Below are 27938 nucleotides of genomic sequence, written 5' to 3' on the forward strand. Positions count from 1 at the left end.
GGGAATCTCTTGGACAGCAAGGAGATCAAACCTAGTCCATCTTAAAGGAAATCAGCCCTGAATATTCATTGGAAGGACTGATGCTGAAGCTCCAACACTTTGGCCACCTGATGTGAACAGCTGACTCATTGAAGATTCAGACACGACTTGGCAACCGAACAACCTAAGTGGCCTCAGCTCTTTCAAAGCCTCATCTTTTATCTTATGCAGCATAAAAATATTCTTTTCTGTATTATCATCTATCTATATGAGTTGCTAAGCAACCTCTTCTAACATCTTTGATTTCCACATGAGAAAGGTGAGTTTCATCAGAGTCAAGGCCTTATTTTATTCTCTGCTGGATCTCTGCCAGCTAGAATAGTGTCTGGAGTATCATACATGCTGAAAAAATATTTGCTGGATATACAAGTGTATACCACATACACAAAGGATCACTGCAGTATTATAAAAATACAGAATCAGATGATATAAAATGCCTATTTAAATAAAGGATGAACATGTATATTCATATAATGGAATGGGGAAGGGGACAACAGAGGATGAGATTGGCATCATCCATTGGTTTGATGGCATCACTGATTCCATGGACATGAGTTTGAGCAAACTCCAGGAGATGGTGAAGGACACGGAAGCCCGGCCTGCTGCAGTCCATGGACTGCACAGTCAGACAGGACTGAGCCACTGAACAAAAACAAATTCAGCAGTTAGAATGTATCAACTAGAAATCCATGTATAAATCTCAAAGTGAAAAAGGCAAACTGCAGAAAGATAAGTAGAATATAACTTAAAGTTTTACATAAAGTTTACAATCAGGTGGAGCAAGGCTATGCATTAAAGTATAAAATTACATATGCATGGAATGATGCACACCAAGTGTAAAGACAGAAAAAGAGCTCCATCAGAAGTATTGCAAAAAACAGTCATGTTCTCATAAAGTAGATGAGGAATTCCTACTGTCATCCAGCTATGTGTCAACCAAAACCACAGCAAAATTCAGTTTTAATGTTTAAATGTGAGATTTCACAGAAAAGGAAATTCAAAGGTGATTTAATATGATCCCTATCAAATTACCAATAGCATTTTTCACAGAACTAGAACAAAAGATTTCACAATTCATATGGAAACACAAGACCTTGAATAGCCAAAACAGTCTTGAGAAAGAAGAGTGGAGCCGGAGGAATCAACCTTCCTGACTTCAGATTACAAAGCTACAGTCACCAAAACATTATGGTACTGGCACAAAAACAGAAAGACAGACCAATGGAACAAGACAGAAAGCCCAGAAATAAACCCAAGCGCCTACAGGTACCTTATTTTTGACAAAGGCGGCAAGAATATACAATGGGGCAAAGACAGCCTCTTCAATAAATGGTCTGGGAAAACTGAACAGCTATGTGTAAAAGAATGAAATCAGAATACTTCCTAACACCACACACAATGATAAACTCAAAATGGATTAAAGACATACATGTAAGACCAGAAACTATGTGTGTTTTTTTGTTTTCTTTTAAGTGAAAACAAAAAACTCCACTGAGATTTCACCTCCACGGAGATTAATATCAGTCAGTTTAGTTCAGTCGTGTCTGATTCTTTGTGACCCCATGGACTACAGCACACCAGGCTTCCCTGTTCATCACCAACTTGCACAGTTTACTCAAACTCATGTCCATTGAGTCGGTGATGCCATCCAACCACCTCATTCTCTGTCGTCCCCTTCTCCTCCTGCCTTCAGTCTTTGCCAGCATCACGGTCTTTTCCAAAGTCAGTTCTTTGCAACAGGTGGTCAACATATCATTATTCAAATAACACTTTGCAATGATCAAAATGTTTATTAATAATTAATAAAGATTCGAGGAAATAGGCACTCTCACATTGTTGGTGGGACTATAAGATGATACAATGCTTATAGAAAGTAATTTGCCAATATCTATGAAAAATAAAAATGTGTAAATCTTCTGACCTAATAGTTCCAGTTTAAAATTTTATTTTATAGCAACTCACTAATGTGCAACATGACCTATGTACAAGGTTATTAAATGCAGCAATATCTGCAATTGAAATAGACTGGAAAGAAAATGTTTATCAGTAGGGACTGCTCCAATATATTATGGTATATCCGTACAATTAAATCTTATGTGGTTATTAAAAAAAGACTCTAAAACTCTATGTACTGATATATAGAACATGACAAAAATGTCATGTTAAAGGAAAAAGGCAAGCTGAAGAACAGTATGTACAGTACATTTATGACTAGGTATCTCCAGAGGGATATTTAAGAGAAAGAGAGAATACTTGTGGGAGGGGGAAATGAGTATTTAAAAAGGGATGGAGCCTTTTCACTATGTATCATTCTATGTCATGAATTTTGAACCGAGTAAATGCTACATGTTCTGATGAAAAACCTTTTTTCTTAAAAATACACACATTTGAAATAAAAACTATAATATACAACAGAAATAAAAATTCTTTCAGGTGAATTCAAGCTAGCAAGTACTATATTTCTTTCACCTGAAGGATAAACTTTTCCACAATTCCATTGAGCCTTTCAGGTTCCATCAGTTTATCTACCAATTCCTGCTCAACTGCCATTAGGGCTAAGCCACTAAGCTTTTCTTGTCCCCTGGTACGACATAAATATGTTTTAAGACGAGACAGTGTAGAAAATGAGTTTTCAACACTTGCTGAAGTAACTGGCCAAGACAAAGCAATATATAATAGCTTTGATATGCAAGGAATATTATTGTGAAGACCATGCTGAATAAATAAATGGCCAAGATTGCTGAAGTTGATAAAATCATATTCCAGGACAAAGTTGAGCTTTGCATAGTGCCGATAAAATCTAAGTTCTGGGATGATGTCTGCATCAAATTTATAAAATTCTTGGATATCTTTGGCTGTTGCTTCATTTAAGGGTTCATTCCATTTAAGTAACAATTCTGAAATTTGCTTCATTTTACAATAATCAAACTCTAAAAAACACAATTTTAAATTTTGCAATACAGTATCCAAGCCTTGGTAATAAATATTAACTTTGTATTGTTCTTCTGTTGAGGTAGGAAAAAACATACTGTCTGAATTGCCAGGATCTATAGTTTTCTGAATTTTTCTTCTTTTTTGAAATGAAGGTCTTTCAACTTCAAAACCTTTACAGGTTATTTTTTGACATATTTCCTCTGCTCCATCCCAGATAGTTTTGAAATAAGTATCATTTCTTTCAAATGATAAACACTCCAAAATTGCTTCTATTTTTGAAGACAAAGAAAAAATGTCTATTGTTTCACTTTGAAACTCTTTGGAAAGAATTCCTGTAACACTTAGTATTCGATAAAGAAATTTCAAACAAAAGATAAATTCAAATTTAGAAACCAATGCCAACAAATCACTCAATTCATCAGCTAAACTTGTGTTTGAAGAATGGTTTGATAGAACTTCCAGCGTTTCAATGATTTCTGGAAGTCCCTCAATCACAGACAGTAATGTATTATCATGGACTGTCCAACATGGTTGTGATATGTGTTTCTTGCACGTTTTGCTTTGACTCAGCTTATAAATGTTTTGAAAATTTACCGACATTTCCCCATGAATAGTGTTGAACAAAGAACTGAGAGTATTTAGAGCACTTCGGAGCTCTTTTACTTCCTTACAAAACCTAATCACTGCTAAATCCAAACAATGTGTGTAACAATGCAGGTATAAAGCTCTTGGCTCTTCCTTCTTAAATTCTGCTGCAATTTTTTTAAATTTTCCCTTCCAATTACTGGTGCTATCATAGGCCTGGCCTCGTATTTTATTCAAATCAACTCCAATTTGCTGCAGGTAAGCTTTGATACTCCTGTGTAAGCTGGTCCCAGTCATCTCTTCAACATCTATGAAACCCAAAAATCTTTCTTTAATTAACACAGCCTTTGATGTCTTCTGTGGGTATCTCACACAAACTGAGAACTGTCCTTGAGTGGCACCATCAGTGGTCTCATCACATATTACTGAAAAAGCTGAGGAGACATTGATCTCATTTACAATATCTTGCAATATTTCAGTCTTTATTATTTCAATAATATCATTTTGAATCTGTGTACTATTATAGAAGTCAACTTGTGAATTCATAAGTCGAAATATTTCTTCTCCTTTATCTTTTGCTCGGATTTCTAACAATTCTAAAAAATTGCCTTTATTCACAGATGAAATAGACTCGTCACTTCCTTTTAAGAATAAACATTGCTTTCCAAGAAATAAAGTATTTTCAATTATAAGCTTTAGGTACTTTTTATTTCCTTCAATCTGTTTTGACTGATTAGATAAAGTGTCATTAACAGCTTCATCACAAAATTGGTATTCTCTCCAAAACTGCAATGACTTCAAATGCATTTCACTTTTCTCATGCTTTCTGAATTTTTCCATAGTTTTTTTCCAATGGGAAATTCCTTGCGCTCTAAGTGACTCTCTTCCATAGTTAAATTTTTTCTGGCAGAACAACTGGCATGAATAACAGAATATTACATCCTTTTTAATACTGTTTTCTAATCGTTGAAAATAAGATTTTTTAATACTTCGTGATTTACCTTTAACTGTTTGTATTTTGGATGTAAATTTTGGGTGACGTAGTCTGTCACTTTTTTTCATGGATTTCATATTGTTTGTAGCATTTTGGTTTAACATATGATCTTTTTGTTCTTCTGTATTTAAGGCAACCGTATGCTGACTGACTACAGATGACGGTGGTGAAAGGCTTGGCTGTTGCACACTATTACTTGATTCACTGGGTGAAATCTTGGGAGAAAAAGACAACATTTGTTTGAACAGTTTTCAAACATTCAATTAAAGAGGGAAACATTAACAATTATTATAACTCAGTATTCTTATTAATAATTTCAAGTCAGACTTGAGATCTAGGAACCTGAATGTGAATACCAAAATGTGTTTATTGCTCTATGTTTTTGAGCTCCAGGATCAAAATAGGAATAGATATGTTCAAATACACATATAATATGTTTAAAAAAGGAAAGCTTAAAAAAGAAGGCAGTTAGTAGGCTTCCCAGGTAGCTCAGTGGTGAAAAATCTGCTTGCCAGTGTAGGAGACACAGGTTCAATCTCTGGTCCAGGAAGATCCCACATGCCACAGAGCAATTAAGCCTGGGAGCCACAACTACTGAACCACACGTGCCTAGAGCCCGTGGTCAGCGAGAGAAGTCACCACAGTGAGAAGCCCATACACTGGAACTAGAGAGTAGCCCCCACTCACAGCAACTAGAGAAAAGCCCATGCAACAACAAAGACCCAGAAGAGCCAAAAATAAATAATTTTTTTTAAAAAGGCAGTAGCAAAAACAATTAAAAATAAAACTTACATCCTCAATGACACTTGCTGTTACTGAAGAAACTGTACCTGTTAAAGCATAAATTCAAGATCTTATACCATAATCTATAAAATAGTATCATTAATTATATTTATTTCATATTAGACAACTGAAAGGAAACTTAGAATAAAGACAGATTCTATAATCAAGTGTAGCAAAACAGTGTATATGTCAAATATCTTCACATCAATTTTTACCTTGTAATACATCAGAGTTCACAATGGGCAGGGCATCACGAGTATCTGCCAATGACACTATATTGCTTATAACTGGAGTTGCATCTTTCTTTGGAGAAGGGAGATTCGTTGAAGCATCACGTACCACTGAAACATTTATTGATAAAAATGAAAAGATTTCTTATAAACCAGGCAGAATCAACCAATCAGAAAGCACTGTTTAATAACAAGTATCTCAATGAATAACGTAAGTATCTAATAGCTTTAAGTACTGATGAGTATTGGAGTACTTTTTATTAGGGCTTACGGATAGCCAGGTTCTTTAGGATAACATTAACACCAACATTAAACTGATAATTTACATTTTTCATATCTTTTACGTTTGCACAGTTTCTTAGTCCTTTCGTATTATTTGCTTGAAGTTTCAAGCAAATCTTTACTGTGAAATTACCCATGAAGAACACAAAAAAGATTCCTATAGGATCTCCTAACAGGTATCATTTCTAACCATTCCAGGATTCATCAACTTCAATATGAAGGAGCTAGGTTGGTGTCTTAGGTATTGCAGAGATTTCTATAATAAGTCCATCTGCATGATGCATAAGCCCCAAGGGAATTATTCATTCCACTGTCTATGAAATTAACACTATTGGTCCTATATGAGACTCTTTGGTGGAATACATAATTGGCTCTGGATTATCTATCCCTTTCTATTAGTGAACATCAAAGTATTTTCAACTAGCTCTGCTTCATGTGAAAAATGTAACTCAGAGCCTTGTTTTTATAAAGCAGGGCTAAGTAGAAGATTCTGTATTCTAATACAACAATCTTTACAAGTAAATATTAAATCTTGTGATGAAAAAAAAAAAATAAATAAATCTTGTGATGAAGTGGCATTCCTTTCATGCAAAAACAATGGAAAATCTTTCTTTGAAACAAGTTTTAGATTTTTTTTTTCCCCCCTGCTTCCTCCCCACCTTCCCAGGCCTCAACTCCTGGCACTACCTGTTTTAAGTCAGCTTAATTTGGCAATGAATCAAAGTTATAAATTAAGGCAAAGCAGTAATATTGTTCAACAGTTACTAAATCTCTGATAACTGCTAAGCAAATAATACCTGTAGAAGACTCCATCTTAGCTTTACTGTAAGCACAGAAACAATTAATAGAGCAGAAAAGCTCTGTCTTCCCCAAGTCACTAGTAGTCTCAATCATTTCATCTGTGGGCTTCAATGATTTGCAAAGAACAGGTGGTAGTGATTTGGCTGGCTTCTGTTAAGAGAGTAAAATAACGTTCAGATTCTTGCTCTATGACATATACCCACTACCACTGCTTAATTGAAATATTATAAAAACAACAAAGTCACATTTTTGCGCTTTCTTAAAAACCAGAAAAAAAGGCCCTTATAGGTTGTAATGACTAAAATGAAAGGAAACTGATTAATCTATTAGATAATTATTTGTATTATTTGTTAGGTATATTAATAGCAATAACAACACATATGCAAGCAATGAAGTGGTCATAAGATGCTCTTCATTCCAACAAATCAAAACCAACTTCATAAACGAACACAGGTCTTATAATTACAGATCCTTCCCCAATGCCAACTTGGGCATCAGCCTTTAAAGGAAAGCCTTCCAACTGGTGCTAAGGAGGAGTCAGAAAAAAGTGCCTAACACGCATTACAAAATGCTGTGGGGATCACTGTTTTCTAGCCTAACTTCATGGTAAAAATTGCAAGCATATTCTAAGAAAGCTACATACAAGCAGTGAGAGGTACAGAACACAGTGCATTCTGTAAGCAGCTAAGTGTGCAAAGGAAAAGGATAGAAACTGAGAGGTTCACCACCTGCTCTTTCTGGTGAAACGGTTAGTTAACACTTAACAGTGATGAAATCAAACCACTTTTAGGTGTACAAAATGCCAAGACAAATACAGATAATAGATTTTCTGTGAAAGAATGTTGGTAAAGGAACAATGTAACAAAAAACAGTATAATTTTGAAAATTACTATTTTTGTCCCTTATCAGTATGAATTTTCATATTTTGAGAAATGTAACCCTAACTCACCAATATTTAATATTAACCAACAGTGATATAATTAACATATTACTCATGTGGGAAAGCCAAGACTTAATCTAATTCCTGACTATAGTTCACTAACTGTATGGGTTTTCTCCATTATCAAAATCATACAATACCTTAAATGTAGCACGGCATTGTGTCAGATGTGCCTTTTAACTCATCTAGCCAAATCAGTCGTACCCTATCACACATGCTGAATAACTGAGTACTCAAATACAGGTTCTTAAAATGGGAGGTCTATTTACTGACTGTGAGGGGTAAAGAAAGAAAAGAAGGAATGGCATTAACTGCTTTCAGACAAAGAGTTCTATGCCCTTTGTTCTCCCATTTCTGGTCCCAAGGTAGGATACTCTCATGGTGTGGGAATTCTGCCACAGAAAAGCTGTGGCTCCTAAATGACCTATGTGAATTGTGGCTTATTGAGACTCCCATCTTCAACTGCTTGTTTTTAAGGAAGAATTTACAGGGATAGAGTTGTATTTCAAAACAGTATCTGAATGTGCAAGACATGTGACAGTCCACCTCATGAAAGGGACTCAGAACACTAACTGTGTCATCTCAGTCCAGTAGAGCAGGGTCAGCTTCTCTGTTCTCAGAGCCACACACCCAAGGCTCTCCTATCAGAAATAGAGGATTATTTCTCATTGGTTTACTGCCTACTAGGATTCCTGATTCAGAAAAGCAGGCGACATTCTTGATTCATCTTTCAGCCTTGCTTATGAGGTGTAAGAATTAAATATATGGAATTAATAATAAAAAACATTTCTGTGGTTGAGTCTTACTGACCAACAGGCTATTGTTATTGTTGCTGTCTAGTTTATAAATAAGCTTCCTTCTGCTGGCCTTTTCTTCAAGGTAAGGTGATCATCCTGAGATTCTTCAGGAAAATCTCCATGCATCTTTTATAATGAATTGTTGTGTAAAAAAGAACTATTCTTTCACCTCTTTCATTATCTTACCAACTAAAAATAATTACAATGGTACTAAAATCTATACCCCCACATTTTCCTAAGGTGAAAACATTCACAAGCCAACTAATGGGAGTCAACTGTCCCATTTCTCACTTGAGTCTTATGCAATCAAATGCAAAATGAAGTGATCTTTAGTCATACCTGCTTGTGTGCTGTAATACTCTTTGAACGATTAAAGTAATGGGACCGTCCTTCCATCTGAAGTACATGAAACATGCTAGAGCTAGTGGAACAGTAAGCTCCACAATTCTCACAACAGTTCATGATGAGGTTGTTAGCGGAGTGAAATTTTGAAAAACAGGCATTACAGCAAAGACTATGTTTCACACTCTGGTATTTTACTTCGTACTGAATCTAGGATTAAAAAAAAAAGATCCAGTAAAAACTCTGATATTTAAGCAGAATATTCAGAATCCCTAAAGGTTAAGAAATATTGCAACTTACAGCAGTGGTCGTCTGACACATGCTGCACTTGGCTGAAACACTATGAGTACAGATGGTAACAACTGGCTTTCTTTTTTCTTCATATGATGAAAGACAAGACTGACTGCAAAAAGTTTTGCTAGTGGTAGTATCTTCCAGCTGAATACTGATCACATCCTTTAGATTTAAAATGTCTCTAAAAAATAAACAACAAGGGCACCATTAAATTTACCGCAATTATTTTTTCTCTTCATAACCTAAACCACACCCTTAAATAACTCTCTCTCCTTGTTTCATATACCTGAAGAACTGTGAAATAGTAGAAACATAAGCCTTGAAATAAGAAAATCTGAATTTGGTTTGATCTCTGGTTGGGGAACTAGTAAGATCCCACATGCCACAGGGCAAGGCCGCCCCCCCCCCCCAAAAAAGTCAAAATAGAATAAAAAAGGAGTAAGAACTAAAGAAATTACAAAAAAACAAAAGCAAATGTGATTTTAAAATACTGCATAATGAAATGACAACATTTGGAAGTCTGCATACCTCAGGGAATCAGTATTTTCCAAATGATGATAATATGCAGCAAAAATCATTTGTGGGTAAAAGAACCATTCTAAGTACAAACAGACCACTAAATTTTCAGGTGACAGTACAAAAAATTCACTGATGTGGTTTCAGATTCCACACTACAACTAACATTTAAGAAACTACCATTCAAGTAGTATCAAAAAAAATTTACAACTATCTCAAAAGCTAAACACTCCTCCCTTTTTCAATTATTTATTTGTAAGGTCAGATTTTCTTTAGACTTCAACCAAAACAACATTTTGTAACAAACTGAATGCAGAAGCAGATATGAAAATCCAGCCAGACAGTAAAGCAGTTTGCCATACTAATAAAACAATGCTCACTAATTTTTTTAAAAAGCTGTTTTCATAAAAAAAAAAACTTATGTCAATATGCACTATTTATTGAGTTAATAATAGTTAAAAATTCTTCAGTTTAAATTTCTAACACAATATATGTATAGCTAGATGTAATCTACATAAAATAAAGATGGTCTTCAAAAATTGTTGTATGTAAAGGGATCCAGAAACCAGAAAATCTGAGAACTGCTACTATAGGAAAAAACAAAATCTCTGGCTACCTAGATCCTTCAGAGTATCAATCTTTCAAGATAATAGTTTCCCAAATGAAATACTCCTGAAATCAACACTACTTTAATACCCCAATATGAACAAATTTTTAGGTACAAATCTTCCTTGACTTATGACAGGGTTATGTCCAGATAAACCCATTTTAAACTGAAAATATCATAAGGTGAAAATGTACATCTAACCTATAGAACATCATAGCTTAGTCTAGTCTACTTTAAATGTGTTTAGAACACTTACCTTAACAACCTACAGATGGGTAAAATCATCCTACAAAAAGTCTTATTATAAAGTGATGAATATATCATATAACTTAATGAATATGGTACCAAACGTGAAAGAATGGTTGTAGGGGTACATAATAATTTTAAGTTTATGAGTTGTTTATCCTTGTGATCACGTGACTGACTGGGAGCTGGGGCTCAAGGCCGCTGCCTCCCATCGTGAGAATATCATACTGCATATTATTGTACTGGCCCAGGGAAAGATCAAAATTCAAAATGTGAAGTAAGTTTCTGCTGAATGTGTACTACTTTAGCACCACTGTAAAGTCAAAAAGTCATCATGGAGAACCATTGGAAGTTGGGGACTATCTGTACTATAAGCTTTCTGCCTCCTTAAACAGCACCAAAATAATACGTCAGTTTTCATTATCCTAACACCAGTCATTTTACTCGTTTAAGCTGTAGCTCTAAATGCAGTATCTGAGTTGTGACAAAATTTTTTTCTAGGATTCACTGTGTTCCTAACAGTGTTTAGGATTTGGGCATACAAAGATGAATATAATCTAGTCCCTAATGTCCAGAGGTTCATAGTCTAACTGGAACAATATCAATTCTTTAAGAACTTTATTTTATGAAAAATGTTTTGGGAGTTATGGACACTATGAAAACCCAGACCATGGAACAATTATCTGGGTGGTAGGTGGGGGAAAGGAGAGGAAGGAATGGTATGGGAACAGATAAAGGGTACAGATATCTGAGGCAGATCTTTCAGATAGTAAGAAATTAGCCAGAGGGGAAGGAAGGCAGAAGAAACTACACTGGCAGAAGCATGGAAGTCTAAAATGCTTACTGGCTTTTACTGCTACTAGCATACTAGATTGCTGGCTTCTAATATACTAAGGCCTTATTAAAAAAAAAAAAAAAACAAAAAAAAACCACAGGGAATTTCCTGGCAGTCGTGGTTAGGACTCTGTGATTTCACTGCCAAGGGTGACACAGTTCAATCCTTGGTCAGGAAACTTAACATCCTACAAGACACGTGGTTCAGTTTAGTTCAGTCGCTCAGTCGTGTCCAACTCTTTGCGACCCCATGAACTGCAGCACGCCAGGCCTCCCTGCCCATCACCAACTCCCGGAGTTTACCCAAACTTTTGTCCATTGAGTTGGTGATGCCATCCAACCACTTCATCCTGCCCTCCCCTTCTCCTCCTGCCCTCAATCTTTCCCAGCATCAGGGTCTTTTCAAATGAGTCAGCTCTTCACATCAGGTGGCCAAAGTACTGGAGTTTCAGCTTGAACATCAATCCTTCCAATGAACACCCAGGACTGATCTCCTTTAGGTATGGCCAAATAAATAAAGGGTCTTATCTTTCTAACATGATTTAAAATGTCATTTTCAAAGCTATCTTTCAATTGGCTCATGAAACAGAATAAAAACTACACTGACTCTAACACAACATTGTAAATCAACTGATCTTCAAAAAAAACAACAACAACAACAACAACCCTATATTGACTCAAAACAGATTTTAAATCACTGTTATTTAAAAAAACCTCACTGGTAACTGGTAATCAGCTAAAAATTCTGAGAAGTATGTATCAGTACAAGATGCCAATGAACACAGATGAATGCAGAATAAAAAGTTCTGAAAAAAGTACACATTATTCTGAACAATGGATGGCCTCTCCTAGCCTAAGCATCACCACCTTTCCATCAATTAAGTATTTTGTATCAAAACATTTTTATTCCAAAGAAAGTTAAAACTTGATTTTTTGTTCATATTGGATTTCTTTGCCTTAAAGAACAACTTACACACTAAATCTTTCCTGCTTCAGCCTTTTCAATCTGCCTGGGAGCTCTGCTGAAGATGCATAACAGATAAACTCCAAACACAGGAACATGATACCTTAACTTCTCAGGGCCTCAGTTTCCTCAAAACCAAAAGAAAATGTTTGAACAGGATGATCTCTAAAGTCCCTTCCAGTTTTATGATTCTGCAGAGAAAGAAAGCATGCTAAAGAGAATGCCATACAGCCCACAGCAAAAAAGAAAAAGAACAAAGTACAGTGTTAAAAGGTTTACAAAGCACAAGAGAAAAGGTAAGTAGAATTCCGGGGAGGAAGATGAAGCCAGGGCTAACTCCTGAAGCAGCAGCCAAATGAGGAGCTAAAGCAACCAATGTAAAGAGCTTGTGAGTTTGTTCAGAGAATACCACCGATAGTCAACATTTCCTGGGTTCTTATTACACGCCAGTATTGTTCTGACCACTTAAATATATTATTGAATGATCATAATTCTTATGTACATTTAACAAGACAGATGGGAATACTAAGGAGTTCTCAATGTTGTTTGAACTTTGGCATGTATATGAATCACTTGGGGATAAACGGAGTTCTGATTAATAGGCCTGGGGAAACCTGAGATTCTACATTTGTAACAGGCTCCCAGATGACGTTGATAAAGCCACTCAGGGATCACATATAGTATCAAAATGTGAACTAAGGAAGCAAGATTCAGATCATGGCAATTTGATTCCAAAACAAGGTACTATTTGAAAGGCATTTAATCATATTTAGTGGCAAAACTTGTGGCTCATGTATTCTCTTGTTCTGAAACAGAGAACATTTAAAACGTTTAACACTAGCATTTAATGAGAAATAACAAACTAGATTTGTAATACCATATGACTCTCAAAGCACTGAACCTTTATATATCTCAGTGTAGAGTTCAAAATTTTGAATGTTATGAAATCACTATTACTTTTCTCCTTACCTAAACTGTCTCACATAAGTAAAAAAGTTAGCAAAAGAGACCCCAATAATAGTTCACAGAAACCTTAAGACTACATACATACATCTATGTTTACTGAAGGCCATTAAATTTTTCAAAGGAAAATTATGAAACAACTTCACTTGCCACTACAAGAGAAGCATTATAAAACTTTACTCCTTGGAAGGTCAAAAAATAACTTATTATGATTAAGTTTTTAGTAAGTTACTTTCTATACAGTTAAATGATAAAACAGAATGGGCACACAGTTACCCCAATTGTAAAGAATTTCCAATGTAAAGAAGAGGAAAATAAGTTTTGGAAGTCACATTATTTAAAAGTAAAGAGAAACACAACTCCTATCATTTTAATTTCTGCAATTCTCTTAATAAACACACACACAAAAACTACTTCTGAACAATCTAGTACAGGAACCAAAAGCAGAAGCAACTTCTTTACCCTAAACCAAGGTGATTACTTCAGAAAAAAACAAAGAAAATTACAACCAACCATTCTGATCAAGATCTATGTAGGGAAGTAAAAGAGGGCATAATTTAGAATTATATACTTAGAGCAGTTTGAACAAGTTCTCTTCGGAAGAGCTGGTGAACTGCCAGATGAAATGTATTCAGCGATGCATGGTGTGGAGCAGAAAAGCTCAGTAGAACCTTTCCTCTGATAAGCAGTTTGTCCCTTTTGAAAAACTTTTTTACAACCAGAACAGGAAACCTGAACAGCTGTGGTTGAAATTGAAGGAAGCATCTTATTCATGCCAGATGATGCCAGAGAAAGCTGAATGCCTGTAGTGATCTGAGGAGCTATAAATACAAAACAGGAAGGAAAAAAAATTAGTATTTATATAAAATTAAGTATGCATTCTTTCATTGTCTTTTAGAGGTTACTTCTTCTGGACTTGAAACCCAAAACAATCAATGCACTATTCAAGGGGATTCTAAAAAAGTAGAATAAACTGGCCATCATATTCGTCAGAATAAATATGATTAACTTAAGTAATTCTATTACCACTGTCTGAAAATGCAGAGTTTATTTTTAGGTCATTCTCCTGAGTTTTGGGCTGTTGGGCTTGACAGTACTCCTAAAAAAAAAAAAAAAAGTTGAAAATAATGAAAACCATCAATCAATCAATAGAAAATGATATATTATGCTCAAGTCTGTTCAGTGAATTGTATTATTGCATTGAACCATGGTATATAAGTAAATACTCCCCTTCTGGTGACTTCTGGCTGGTAACACCCACTAATTATTACAGTATTTTCTACTGTACCTAGATATGACTTTATAAGTTTTTGTTAACATAGTCCCTCAGCAGCTACTACAAAAAGAGGGTAGACACACTCAATAATGGTCCTTATTTCCCCTTTTTGTTCTGATCACTAACAGCTAATTGTCTTCATAAGGACCTTAAAAACAAAAATTCTTAGACTGGGCTGAATGAGTCTTACAAAGTAGGATTTTTTTTCAGAGCATCAGGCAATCAACCCAAACTTGCTCTATGTCTTTGAATGTTCAAGAACTGAAGAAGTAACAGGTATTTCCTAGATGGACAATATTAATATTGCCCATTGTCATCCAATGGGAGTCATACCCTTTACTTGGTACTAATTTACTTTATGTTATTTCTAAACAGAATACTAGAAGTAAATTTAAAATGAAATTGCTTTTCATTGTAAATTTCAACAGGTTCATATACAGACAATCTAAGGAAATTTAGCCCTGCTTACAGCTTGATCTAATTTATCCTTTATAGGTTCTTTAGCATTTGATAAGTCTAAAAAAGTTTAAGGATAAAAATGAATCTAATTTGGATAAACAAAGAAAAACTCAAAGTACTTAAAATGTACTAAATAATTCTATTACTTAATAGAGATAGTAGCACAAAAGCGTATAACTAGTTATTTGTATTGTTTCAAGTTAAGAAAAATGAAAACAAGTATGTGCTAACCTCAGACAGAGCATTAATACCCTAAGCAATCTTTTTTTTTATTAAACCCAATACCCACATCCAAACAGTCCACCTTTCTCTCACATTCTTGCACATGCTTATTATGGCACTTAACCACACATTCTACATTACTTGGTCAACTGCTTTGGGGAAGGAATTAAGATTTTCAACCAATAAACTAGCATCCACATAACTAAAATTTATAATTGAATGCTACCCTGGAAAACAGCGACTAAGGTGGAATGCTTGCCTGGGCGCCGCCGGGCTCCGCCTTAATTGCATCTGGCCTCTGCACTTGTGTCGCCGCTGCCTTGCCACAGTCACCATTTGTTGGTGATTCTTTCATCTTCGTATCTGATGCAAAGAAATCCTCTAGTTCCAAACTAATGGGTTTTTTCCTTGGGAAACAGTTTCCTAAAATAAATTAGGAACTGATGAAGAGTCTGATTTTTAAAAGCTCCTTCAAATATAGTAATTTTCTGGACGCACAAAATGTTCTTTCACAGTACCTTTCCTTCATCCATTACTCTGCAATATAGCTTTGCTTTTTCCACTTCTCCAGTAAATAAACTCTATGCCTTCTTCTGGCATAAAGACTAGTCTTCTCTACTTCTATTCCCTCAGGGGCCCCTTCCCGATTACTGGTTCCTTTCATGCTCAGTCATTTCAGTCATGTCCGACTCTTTGTGACCCCATGGACTGCAGCCCGCTAGGCTCCTCTGTCCATAGGATTTCCCAGGCAAGAATACTGGAGTGGGTTACCATTTCCTCCTCCAGGGGATCTTCCCAACCTAGGGATCAAACCTGTGTCTCCCGGTTCCTTTCACAGAAGCATTTAAATACATTAAAAAAAAAAAAAATCCAGTTTCTAAAGCTACTGCCTTCCCTCTGACCAATTCTTGTCTTTGAAATTCTCTCCTTGCTTGACTCTTGTAACTCCAAGACCTATTTCTCCTCCAACCTCTTTGCCAGTCTTTTTCTCATTTACTTCACCTGCTTCTAAATATCTGTGTTCCTCTAAGCACAATTCCTCAGGACTCTTTTCACTTGCTCATGGGCACAATCTGGGATTCAAGTATCATCTATATGCTCTTTTCCACCTATATGCCTGAGCTCTAGCCCAGGTAACTACCTACCTATTAAATATCTCCACTTCAATGTTCCAGGCATTCCTCAAGTTCAAGAGACTTAAAACTATATTCCTGGGCTTCCCTGGTGGATCAGTGGTTAAGAAATCCGCCTTGTAATGCAGGGACACCAGTCTGGCCCCTGGTCCAGGAGGATTCCACACGCCGAGCAGCAACTAAGTCTGTGCGCCACAACTGCTAAGCCCGCGAGCTGCAATTAGGAAGCCTGCATGCTGCGGCAGGAGCAGCCCCCGGATGGAATGAGAAGCCCTTCACGCACGACAGAGAGCAGCGCCCCTTCTTCACTACTGGAGAAAGCCTGCATGAAGCAATGAAGACCCACCGCAGCCAAAGAAAACAAAAACCTTAATTCTCGCATTATTCCCATAAGCCTGCTTTATACATGTCGTCTTTCTTGGGAAATGGCTTTATGGTATATACCCAATTTTCCAGGCCAAAAATCTAGGGATAGCCATAAATTCCTCTTCTCCCAAAGTCTCACATCTAATCACCAAATTGGATCAAATGATTGTCTTGAATCTATTTTCTCATTATACTTAATGCCTCCTCCACCTCCCATCAATTCCTTTTTGGTAAATAGTATTAAGAAGAAACAACAAGCCCAAGATGGACTTATTTGTACTAAGTCCCATCAAGACTAATACCTAACTGAACTGTAGTTTCAGACTCTCCCAATAGTGAAATTTTAAGCCAGTCAGTTAATTTCTTGGTCAGCACTAATGAGGTAATCTGCCCAAAACATTGTCTGAAATAGACTACTCTTTTAGCTTCCTTATCCTACCTTCTTTCTGCCTGTAAAACCTTCCATCTTGTACAGCTCCTTGAATATCCTGCTATTCACTAGATGGCATACTGTCAGATTTCTGAATGAAACTGATTAGATCTTCATATTTACTGGGTTGAATTTTTTTTTAACAGTAGCTAATATCCAAAATCAAAATATAAAAGACTGTGTGCATTTAGCTTAAAAAAGAACTCCCATTTTATAACTTTTGAGGAACTAACTACAGGAGCCTTTTGATTGTGCAAAGTAGATTAGAGTCCCTGGAGAAATAGAATCACATATGGCTTTCTTGACGTAAGAGAACCATTTTGGCCTAAACCATTTTGTGATCTAAGCCTGGCTTCAATGCTTGCCCTTCAGCAGGTCTTAGTAATTAATGATCTTGCTCGTGGTGGTGGTAGCTGCTCAGTCATGTCTGACTCTTTGCAACTCCATGGACTGTAGCTTGCCAGGCTCCTCTGTCTCTGGAATTCTCTAGGGAAGAACACTGGAGTGGTACCCATTGGCCTCCTTCAGGGTAGCTTCCCGACCCAGGGATCGAACCCAGGTCCCCAGATTCTTTACCGTTTGAGCCACCAGGGAAGTCCAAAATTAATGAGTTGAACTAGATAATCTAACACTAGTGCGCGCGTGCTAAGTCACTTCAGTTGTGTATTACTCTGTGACCCTATTGACTGTATCCCGCCAGGCTTCTCTGTCCATGGGATTTCCCAGGAAAGGATACTGGAGTGGGTTGCCATGCCCTTCTCCAGGGGATCTTCCCAACCCAAGGATCAAACCCACATCTCATGTCTCCTGCACTGGCAGGCGGGTTCTTTACCACAAGTGCCACGTGAGGGAATGCTGAAACAAGGGAGGAGCAGTCAAGAAACAACACTGCTGCCATGGGAGGCAGGGCCCTGGTTCCTCAAGGGAATAATACCTTTGAGGTCTACAGGAACTAAGGCTCCTTTCCAGCTGGAGGGTGGGAAGATGATGTTGACCTTCCAGACTTCAATCAACTAAACCCTGGGCTCTGTTGACCTTTGTTCCAATTCTATGCTGAATTCTTCTCTGTTCAAGCCCCTTTGTGAATATGCAAGTACCCTTAGTTTAGAAGAAGGAGGAGGAAATGGCAACCCACTCCAGTAGTCTTGCCTGGAAAATTCCATGGACCGAGGAGGCTGGTAGGCTACAGTCCGTGGGGTCACAAAGAGTCTGTCACGACTGAGTGACTTCACTTTCTTTCTTCCACTTTAGTTTAAAACTTTCCCAGTTTTGCTGTTGGGGAGACAATGCTTTGGGTAAGCTCCCCAGTGTTCTCCTTACTTGCTGTGTGTATATGTGCTCAGTCTCGTCTGATTCTTTGCTATCCCATGGACTGTAGCCCGCCGGGCTTTTCTGTCCATGGGATTTCCCAGGCAAGAATGCTGGAGTGGGTTGCCATTTCCTTCTCAAGGGGATCTTCCCAACCCAGGGATCAAACTTCCATCTCCTGCACTAGCAGGTGGATTCTTTACCACTGAGCCACCAGGGAAGTAAATAATGACAAATATTTCCTTGTCCCAGTATTTGGCATGGTTGTGTCTATTGGCTTGACAACCACCAAGAGGTAAACCCAGTTTTCAGGTAACAACTGTTCAGTCCCAAGGCCTCTATTTTCAAGGACAGACTGGTTCCTTGCATTCTCCTTTTTTCCTTGCATGCTAAGCAGCTTCAGTCATGTCCAACTCTTCACCACTCTATAGACTGTAGCCTGCCAGGCTCCCCTGTCCATGGGATTCTCCAGGCAAGAATACTGGAGTGGGTAGCCATGCCCTCTGCCAAGGGATCTTCCTGACCCAGGCATCGAACCTGTGTGTCTCTCTCTTTTTGAACCTGCATCTCCTGCGTTGGCAGACGGTTCTTGGCCTATTTTCCATTTTTCTTGCAGCTGCCACCTCCAATTCTAAATCCTGTGGAACTCTTTCCCTTCCTAATCTTCACTGCAGAGGACAAGTCTCCTGGATTCTTTTTCTTATACCACCTCCATGAGAAAAGCAAACTCTTTTCTTTACAAGTAATGATTACGAGGGCAGGAGATAAGTAAAACAGATAAGGTTAAGTTAAAGCTCTTACTGGAATAATTCCAGGTCTATGGTTTTATACTGAGTTAGTATGTTGAAAATCCCCAAGTTCTGTCACTGTCTTTTATTTTTGAGGTTGGAACTCAACCACCAACCTCACCCTGATCTTTAAACTCAAGCTTTTACTGTAATCTCCTATCTCTAGGCAGAAAATTAAATAAGGCCTCACGGTGCAATAAAAACTCATACAGCCTCTGCTCAGTCCATTTGAGCATTATATACAATCAGTAGAGTAAAACTCGCTGGAAATTAACTACTAGATTGTAGATCCCCCTTCACTTGAAAGTAAATGCGCTATATTAACTTTAAAGATCAATTAAAAATAGAATATCGAGGAATTCCTTCAAACATGTCAGTCATCACACAGGCAAAGAATAGAAAGTACCTTGAAAATGTAACTAATCTAAAATATATTTGAGACAGAAGAAAATGGTACATAACACTTCTTTAGCTACTAAAAAAACAAAAAGAGCAAAAGACATATATGAACAACAAATTCATTACTTCCTTTCTCAATAAGATGAACAAAGGAGTAACAAGTCCTAGAGACCTCTTTTTAACATAATCCCATCCATCTTCCCAAACTGGAGCTAAACCACATACACACTGGAGACTATTAATAGTCACAGAATAAATGTGGAACATCTTCCTGCTAGTTAATTAAACAAATTTTAATTTAAACCAAAGAGGGACAGATTATGAAGCAGAAAACTCACATTATTTTTAAAAGAAAACATGAGGATCAGAAAGAGAGTAAAAAGGACTTCCGTGGTGGTGTAACAGGTAAGAATCCGCCTGCCAATGCAGGGGACATGGGTTCAATCCCTGGTCCAGAAGATTCCACATGCCAAGGAGCAATGGGGCCCATGAGCTGCAACTACTGTGCCTGTGTGCCACAAAAAGAGAAGCTGCTGCCAAGAGAAGCTGTGCACCACAGCAAAAGGGCAGACCCTGCCTACCTCAGCTAGAGAAGCTCTGGGTGCAGCAGCCGAAACCCAGGGCTGCCAAAAGTTAAAAATAAATAAATAAATAAAATTACAAAAAAAAAAAAAAAAAAGAGTAAAAAAAATCCCATTTGATATGATGTCAACCCCTTCACAAAATTCTAAGGAATAAATTTAATCAAGGAAGTGAAAGACCTATACACTGAAAACTACATAACATTGATAAAAGAAACTAAATATGATTCAAAGAAATGGAAGGATATCTCATGACCTTAGATTTGAAGAATACTGTTAAAAGGTCCATACTACCTAAAGCAAACTATAAATTTCATGTAATCCCTATGAAAATATCCATGACACTTTTCACAGAACTAGAACAAATAATCTTAAAATTTATACAGAACCATAAACACAAAAGAACAACATTGGAAACATAATACTTCCAGACTTTGGACTACATTACAAAGCTACAGTGATCAAAACAGCATGGTACTGGCACAAAAACATACACACAGCTCAGTGGAAGAGAATAACCCCACACACACATGGTCAATTAATCTATGACAAATGAGGTGAGAAAACACAGTGGAGAAAAGACAGTCTTTTCAGCGAGTGGTGTTAGGAAAGCTGGATGGCTATATGTTAATAAGTGAAATTAGAACACTCCCTCACTCCATGTAAAAAAGTAAACTCAAAATGGTTTAAAGACCTAATTATAAGACGCCATAAAACTCCTAGAAGGGAACACAAGCAAAACATTTTGGACATAAATCATAGCAGTATTTTCTTAGCTCAGTCTCCCAAGGCGGAAAAAAGCAAAAATAAACAAATGGGACCTAATCAAACTAAAAAACTTTTGAACAAAGAGAATAATCAATAAAACAAAAAGACAACATACAGAATGACAGCAAATATTTGCAGATGGCTTAATTTCCAAAATATACAAACAGCTCATACAATTCAATATCAAAAAACACCAAATAACCCAATTAAAAAATGGGCAGAAGACAGCCATTTCTCTGAAGAAGTCACACAGATGGTCAATCAAGTCAGGTCAGTCGCTCAGCTGAGTCCGACTCTTTGCGACCCCGTGAATTGCAGCATGCCAGGCCTCCCTGTCCATCACCAACTCCCGGAGTTCACTCAAACTCATTTCCATCAAGTTGGTGATGCCATCCAGCCATCTCATCCTCTGTCGTCCCCTTCTCCTCCTGCCCCCAATCTTTCCCAGCATCAGAGTCTTTTCCAATGAGTCAACTCTTCGCATGAGGTGGCCAAAGTACTGGAGTTTCAGCTTTAGCATCATTCCTTCTAAAGGACTCATCTCTTTAGAATGGACTGGTTGGATCTCCTAGCAGCCCAAGGGACTCGCAAGAGTCTTCTCCAACACCACAGTTCAAAAGCATCCATTCTTTGGCGCTCAGCTTTCTTCACAGTCCAACTCTCACATCCATACATGACCACTTGAAAAACCACAGCCTTGACTAGACGGACCTTTGTTGGCAAAGTAATGTCTCTGCTTTTCAATATGCTATCTAGGTTGGTCATAACCTTCCTTCCAAGGAGTAAGCGTCTTTTAATTTCATGGCTGCAGTCACCATCTACAGTGAGTTTGGAGCCCAGAAAAATAAAGTCTGACACTGTTTCCACCGTATCCCCATCTATTTGCCATGAAGTGATGGGACCAGATGCCATGATCTTCATTTTCTGAATGCTGAGCTTTAAGCCAACTTTTTCACTCTCCTCATTCACTTTCATCAAGAGGCTTTTTTTTTTTTTTTAGTTCCTCTTCACTTTCTTTCATAAGGGTGGTGTCATCTGCATATCTGAGGTTATTGATATTTCTCCCGGCAATCTTGATTCCAGCTTGTGCTTCTTTCAGTCCAGCATTTCTCATGATGTACTCTGCATATAAGTTAAATAAGCAGGGTGACAATACACAGCCTTGATGTACTCCTTTTCCAATTTGGAACCAGTCTGTTGTTCCATGTCCAGTTCTAACTGTTGCTTCCTGACCTGCATACAGGTTTCTCAAGAGGCAGGTCAGGTAGTCTGGTATTCCCATCTCTTTCAGAATTTTCCACAGTTTATTGTGATCCACACAGTCAAAGGCTTTGGCCTAGTCAATAAAGCAGAAATAGATGTTTTTCTGGAACTCTCTTGCTTTTTCCATGATCCAGCAGATGTTGGCAATTTGATCTCTGGTTCCTCTGCCTTTTCTAAAACCAGCTTGAACATCTGGAAGTTCACGGTTCACATACTGCTGAAGTCTGGCTTGGAGAATTTTGAGCATTAATTTACTAGTGGGTGAGATGAGTGCAATTGTACGGTAGTTTGAGCATTCTTTGGCATTGCCTTTCTTTGGGACTGGAATGAAAACTGACCTTTTCCAGTCCTGTGGCCACTGCTGAGTTTTCCAAATTTTCTGGCATATTGAATGCAGCACTTTCGCAGCATCACTTTTCAGGATTTAAAATAGCTCTATGAAGACCTACAAGACCTTTTAGAATTAACATCCAAAAAAGATGTCCTTTTCATTATAGGGGACTGGAATGCAAAAGTAGGAAGTCAAGAAACACCTGGGGTAACAGGCAAATTTGGCCTTGGAATACAGAATGAAGCAGGGCAAAGGCTAATAGAGTTTTGCCAAGAGAACACACTGGTCATAGTAAATACCCTCTTCCAACAACACAAGAGAAGACTCTACACATGGACATCACCAGATGGTCAACACCGAAATTAGATTGATTATATTCTTTGCAGCCAAAGATGAAGAAGCTCTATACAGTCAGCAAAAACAAGACAGGGAGCTGACTGTGGCTAAGATCATGAACTCCTTATTGCCAAATTCAGATTTAAATTGAAGAAAGTGGGGAAAACCACTAGGCCATTCAGGTATGACCTAAATCAAATCCCTTATGACTATACAGTAGAAGTGAGAAATAGATTTAAGGGACTAGATCTGATAGTTAAGAGTGCCTAATGAACTATGGACGGAGGTTCATGACACTGTACAGCAGACAGGGATCAAGACCATCCCCATGGAAAATGGCTGTCTGGGGAGGCCTTGTGAATAGCTGTGAAAAGATGAAAAGCGAAAAGCAAAGGAGAAAAGGAAAGATATAAGCATCTGAATGCAGAATTCCAAAGAATAGCAAGGAAAGATAAGAAAACCTTCCTCTGTGATCAATGCAAAGAAATAGAGGAAACAACAGAATGGGAAAGACTAGAGATCTCTTCAAAAATAAGAGATACCAAGGGAACATTTCATGCAAAGATGGGCTCCATAAAGGACAGAAATGGTATGAACCTAACAGAAGCAGAAGATATTAAGAAGAGGTGGCAAGAATACACAAAAGAACTGTACAAAAAAGATCTTCATGACCAAGATAATCACGATGGTGTGATCTAGTTAGACAAGACAAATATATCACTTATAAGTGGAATCTAAAAAATAATACAAATAGTCTATACACAAAACCGAAACAAACTCACAGGCACAGAAAATAAGCTTAACAGGTTACTAAAAGGGAAAGAGGGGAAGGAGGGATAAATTAGGAGGATGAGATTAACAAATACAAACCTCTATACATAAAACAGGCTTCCCTGGTGGCTAGAATAGTAAAGAATCTGCCTGCAATGCAGGAGACCTGGGTTTGATCCATGGGTTGGGAAGATCCCCTGGAGAAGGAAATGGCAACCCACTCCAGTATTCTTGCCTGGAGATTCCCATGAACAGAGGAGCCTGGAAGGTTACAGTCCATGGGGTCACAAAGAGTTGGACACAACTGAGTGACTAACACTTTCTTTCATACATAAAACAAGGATTTACTTTATATATAGCACAGTAAACATTCATACAGCCAATATCTTATAATAATCTATAATGGAAAATAATGTTATGGAAATATATATGTGTGTGTGTGTATATATATATTATAAATATATAACTGAATCACTCTGGTATACACCTGAAATTAACACAATACTGTGTCAACTTCAATGAAACAAAGAAAAACCCATGAGACTGCAAAGAATTTGCAAGCTATTAGAAGTTACTTCCAGATACATAAACAGACCTCCAGAGGAAATGTATACACTTCCCTCCTGGAAATAACAATACTGCATATATAAAACCTGTTGATGAAAAATTAAACAACTGTCAATCTAAGAGAGAGGATTTTAGTTGAGCCAACTGGATTATAAACTGGAAAGTCTTTCAGAAAGCGCTGAGGAGGGTTTCATCTGTTAGGAGATGAAGGCACCATCACATTCATTTTCAAGACAAAGGATCATATGTCAAAATAACACACTGACACTTTACATAAAGGTCATCAAAAGATACAAAGTTTAGATAAGCATGTAGAAAGTGAGAAGTAAGTCACCATGACTCCTCACTGAGCTTGGAAAGAACACTAATCCTATAGGAAATTCCATTGCTAGAGGAAGGAAAAATAATCGGCATTATAATATTATTGGCCATTATATATATTGGCATTATAATAATAAATGCCTGAAGGCATTCCCATTTTGGGGGAGGTCTGGTTAATGTGTAATGCAGATGAACACTACACACTAAAGGTGGAGAGAGGAGGTCCAAAGGGACACAGAAGATAATTCTATGCTTAAATTTTTTTCTTTCCTTACGATATAAACTTCATCAAACCTGATGCTTCAAACTGAGTCACTTTAATCTTTTCATTCTTCCCCACTATACTGCTCTTACTCTTCTCCTACTTGCAAAGTCATTTTTGCCTATTCAAATTCTACTCAGCTTCTAAACCAACTCAGCTCTGCTGCTGCTGCTAAGTCGCTTCAGTTGTGTCCAACTCTGTGCGACCCCATAGGTGGCAACCCACCAGGCTCCCCCGTCCCTGGGATTCTCCAGGCAAGAACACTGGAGTGGGTTGCCATTTCCTTCTCCAATGAATAAAAGTGAAAAGTTTAAGTGAAGTCGCTCTGTCGTGTCCGATTCTTAGCAACCCCATGGACTGCAGGCTCCTCTGTCGATGGGATTTGCCAGGCAAGAGTACTGGGGTGGGTTGCCATTACTGGAGAGAACTAAAAATAAGATATGCCTAGACAAGATAAATTGAGGCCTATCAGAATAGCTTCTAGCATGCTAAAACCCTGCCACTGGCAATAATTATAAAATTAAGACTACCCCTGAGGACACTTTCCAGGATAAAGCAGTCTTATCTCTTAGGAACTGTGACCTTTACTTCTAGGGTTTGGCACCCCCCCCTCCCCACCCCCCACCCCACCTGCAGGAATGTCAACTGAAAGTCCACATGTTTACCAAGTCCGCTCTACTTAAATTTCAACTGCTCCTAACTTTGCAAAGCTACTATAATCTACTTTTAGGTGTTTATCCTCCCAACTGCTGTTTTCTGCTAGGTTTTTTTGAGTCTTGCTTTGTAGATGTGTAGTTCACGAGTTAGCTAAAAAGTGGCAAGTGAAAATGTTAATCGCTCAGTCCTTTCTAACTCTTTGCGACCCCATGTTCTGTCCATGGAATTCTCCAGGCAAGAGTACTGGAGTGGGTAGCCATTCCTTTCTCCAGGGGATCTTCCTGACCCAGGGACTGAACCCACATCTCCTGCATTGCAGGCAGATTCTTTACCATCTGAGCTACCAGGGAAGCCCAAAGAGTGGAGGAGGGGAATATTTGTCTGCAAATTTGGAGGGCTTATGCCTCAGAGGTTCTTTCCTCCAAGACTGTACCACTTGGGTTTCAACTACTTCAGATCAGATCAGATCAGATCAGTCGCTCAGTCGTGTCTGACTCTTGGCGACCCCATGAATCGCAGCACGCCAGGCCTCCCTGTCCATCACCAACTCCCGGAGTTCACTGAGACTCCATGTCCATCGAGTCAGTGATGCCATCCAGCCACCTCATCCTCTGTCGTCCCCTTCTCCTCCTGCCCCCAATCCCTCCCAGCATCAGAGTCTTTTACAATGAGTCAACTCTGCATGAGGTGGCCAAAATACTGGAGTTTCAGCCTTAGCATCATTCCTTCCAAAGAAATCCCAGGGCTGATCTCCTTCATAATGGACTGGTTGGATCTCCTTGCAGTCCAAGGGACTCTCAAGAGTCTTCTCCAACACCACAGTTCAAAAGCATCAATTCTTCGGGGCCCAGCCTTCTTCACAGTCCAACTCTCACATCCATACATGACCACAGGAAAAACCGTAACGTTGACTAGCCGGACCTTTGTTGGCAAAGTAATGTCTCTGCTTTTGAATATGCTATCTAGGTTGGTCATAACTTTCCTTCCAAGGAGTAAGCGTCTTTTAATTTCATGGCTGCAGTCACCATCTGTAGTGATTTTGGAGCCCAGAAAAATAAAGTCTGACACTGTTTCCACTGTTTCCCCATCTATTTCCCATTCAACTACTTAGGCAACCGAAAATTCTGGTCTCCTTAACTCAACTATGCTATAAGAAGATACGGTTGGAAATAAAATGCAAGAGTGCTAGAGGAAGGAAATAAGGTTAGAAGAGCAGCTGTGAGTCATATCAGCAAAGTACTTGAATATAAAAACCTTGCACTTAAGCTTTTGGGGTTCAGCAACCATTTCATTCATAGTTCTTTTCTTAAGTAAAAATTTACTTAAAAAAAAAACCTAATAAAATAAACCTAATAAAATCCTAAGATACACTCAGCTGTGTCACACATCAAATGTTAGGTATTTTGGAGACCTCCAAAGCTTTAATTTGTGCTAAATTACAGAGACCTATAGAAAATAATTTTTCCATCCAGGTGAATACAGTTGATGTATCACTAGTAAGGAAGATTACAGCTTTGGACCTATCCTTTTTGTGTTCTGAACTGTATATATCCACTCACAGAAAATCCTAGAAGTAAATTCACATTTAGCAAAGCAGTCTACTCCTCTGAGTAATACTCTTGATTTAAGATTAAGATTTTAGTTGGGCAAAGTGCTGAGTCCTGATTCCATCAGGACTAATATAATTCGTGTTATATATTTTGGGGGCGTCTTGTCATATATTTGTGATGAGAAATACAAGCAATCGTCAGATGTTATTAATGATTCAACCCTTAGAGAACTCTCCACTTACCTACTTTTGAGCTTTCGGTTCAGTTTAATTGAAAAGTATCAGACTGCAACCTGAGAAAGTTCAAAATGTAACCATCCATGAAACCAAGTTACTTTCAATCTTGTACACTAAAGCAAAATACTGAAATAAGATGATGAAGACTGCACCTTCATCTAATTCCAATTTCAAATCCGAATTAATTACGAAATTCTTATAATTTGAAACTCTCTCTTAGCAAACATCCCGTGTACAATTCTATTTGCAAAAGGAGTGTCAAGATTTTTAAAGTTTGAAAAAATAATTGCCTTAACGAGGTAGATAGAGCCACAGGTGTGATCTAATGAAAGGTTTCAGAAACGGAGGCCGCCGAGAGACACCCAAGGCTGAAAAGCAGTTACGGCGCAGGGGTAGTAGGCGGCAAGAAACGCGGAAAGTCTTGGCAAAGACGCCCCGACTCTGAGGACAAAGTTAAATGAGACGACAAATACTAGCCAGAGGGACTGACCCTGAATTCTCGACCCCCAACAGGGCGGCATCCACAGGCAAGGCTGGGTTCCTAGAACCCCGGCTCTCCCGGACACTTCATCCTCCCTCTGACTGGTGAAACTCTCCGCTCGCCTCTGGTAAAGCACATGAATAAAGATCGACGCCACAACCTCTTAAGGAGGCTTCCCAACTTCTTTCAGGAACACCCGCCACGCGAGGTTTCTAAAAGCACTTTCGACGCAAAACGGTCTCGTAGGCCCCGCCCCTTTCCCGTCGTGCGCTGCGGCCGAGC

The 27938-nt window shown here is 38.1% G+C and overlaps 1 protein-coding gene across 11 annotated transcripts; it reads right to left on the reverse strand.

Annotated features, from left to right (window-relative positions):
* Positions 1–1809: 1809 nt before the first annotated feature.
* ZMYM1 (zinc finger MYM-type containing 1) lies at positions 1810–27938 on the reverse strand. Of its 11 annotated transcripts, XM_025289123.2 has the most exons (11): positions 27666–27934; positions 27182–27231; positions 15368–15531; positions 14178–14250; positions 13723–13972; positions 9028–9202; positions 8725–8937; positions 6645–6798; positions 5551–5688; positions 5345–5382; positions 1810–4767 (listed from the first exon to the last, which is right to left on the reverse strand). In XM_025289123.2, the coding sequence occupies exons 3-11, from the start codon at positions 15461–15463 to the stop codon at positions 2494–2496; spliced, it is 3411 nt and encodes a 1136-aa protein (XP_025144908.1). In that variant the 5' UTR covers positions 15464–15531; positions 27182–27231; positions 27666–27934; the 3' UTR covers positions 1810–2493. The 11 variants fall into 11 exon arrangements, with proteins under 11 accessions (XP_025144908.1, XP_025144907.1, XP_006051632.1 ...); XM_025289122.2 differs by lacking the exon at positions 27182–27231; XM_006051570.3 differs by lacking the exon at positions 27182–27231 and having other exon boundaries at positions 5551–5676; positions 27666–27933.

This window comes from Bubalus bubalis, chromosome 6 (genome assembly GCF_019923935.1).
Source record: "Bubalus bubalis isolate 160015118507 breed Murrah chromosome 6, NDDB_SH_1, whole genome shotgun sequence".
Lineage (NCBI taxonomy): Eukaryota > Metazoa > Chordata > Mammalia > Artiodactyla > Bovidae > Bubalus > Bubalus bubalis.

Excerpts from the sequence above, each read along its gene's own strand:
- ZMYM1 (XM_025289122.2), bottom strand. The coding sequence starts at position 27,696 with ATGCCGCCCTGTTGGGGGTCGAGAATTCAGG. Across the intron at positions 15,532-27,665 it reads TTGGGGGTCGAGAATTCAGG|GAAACTGTTTCCCAAGGAAA; the intron begins GTCAGTCCCTCT and ends AATTTATTTTAG. Across the intron at positions 14,251-15,367 it reads CGGAGCCCGGCGGCGCCCAG|GAGTACTGTCAAGCCCAACA; the intron begins GCAAGCATTCCA and ends TTTTTTTTTTAG.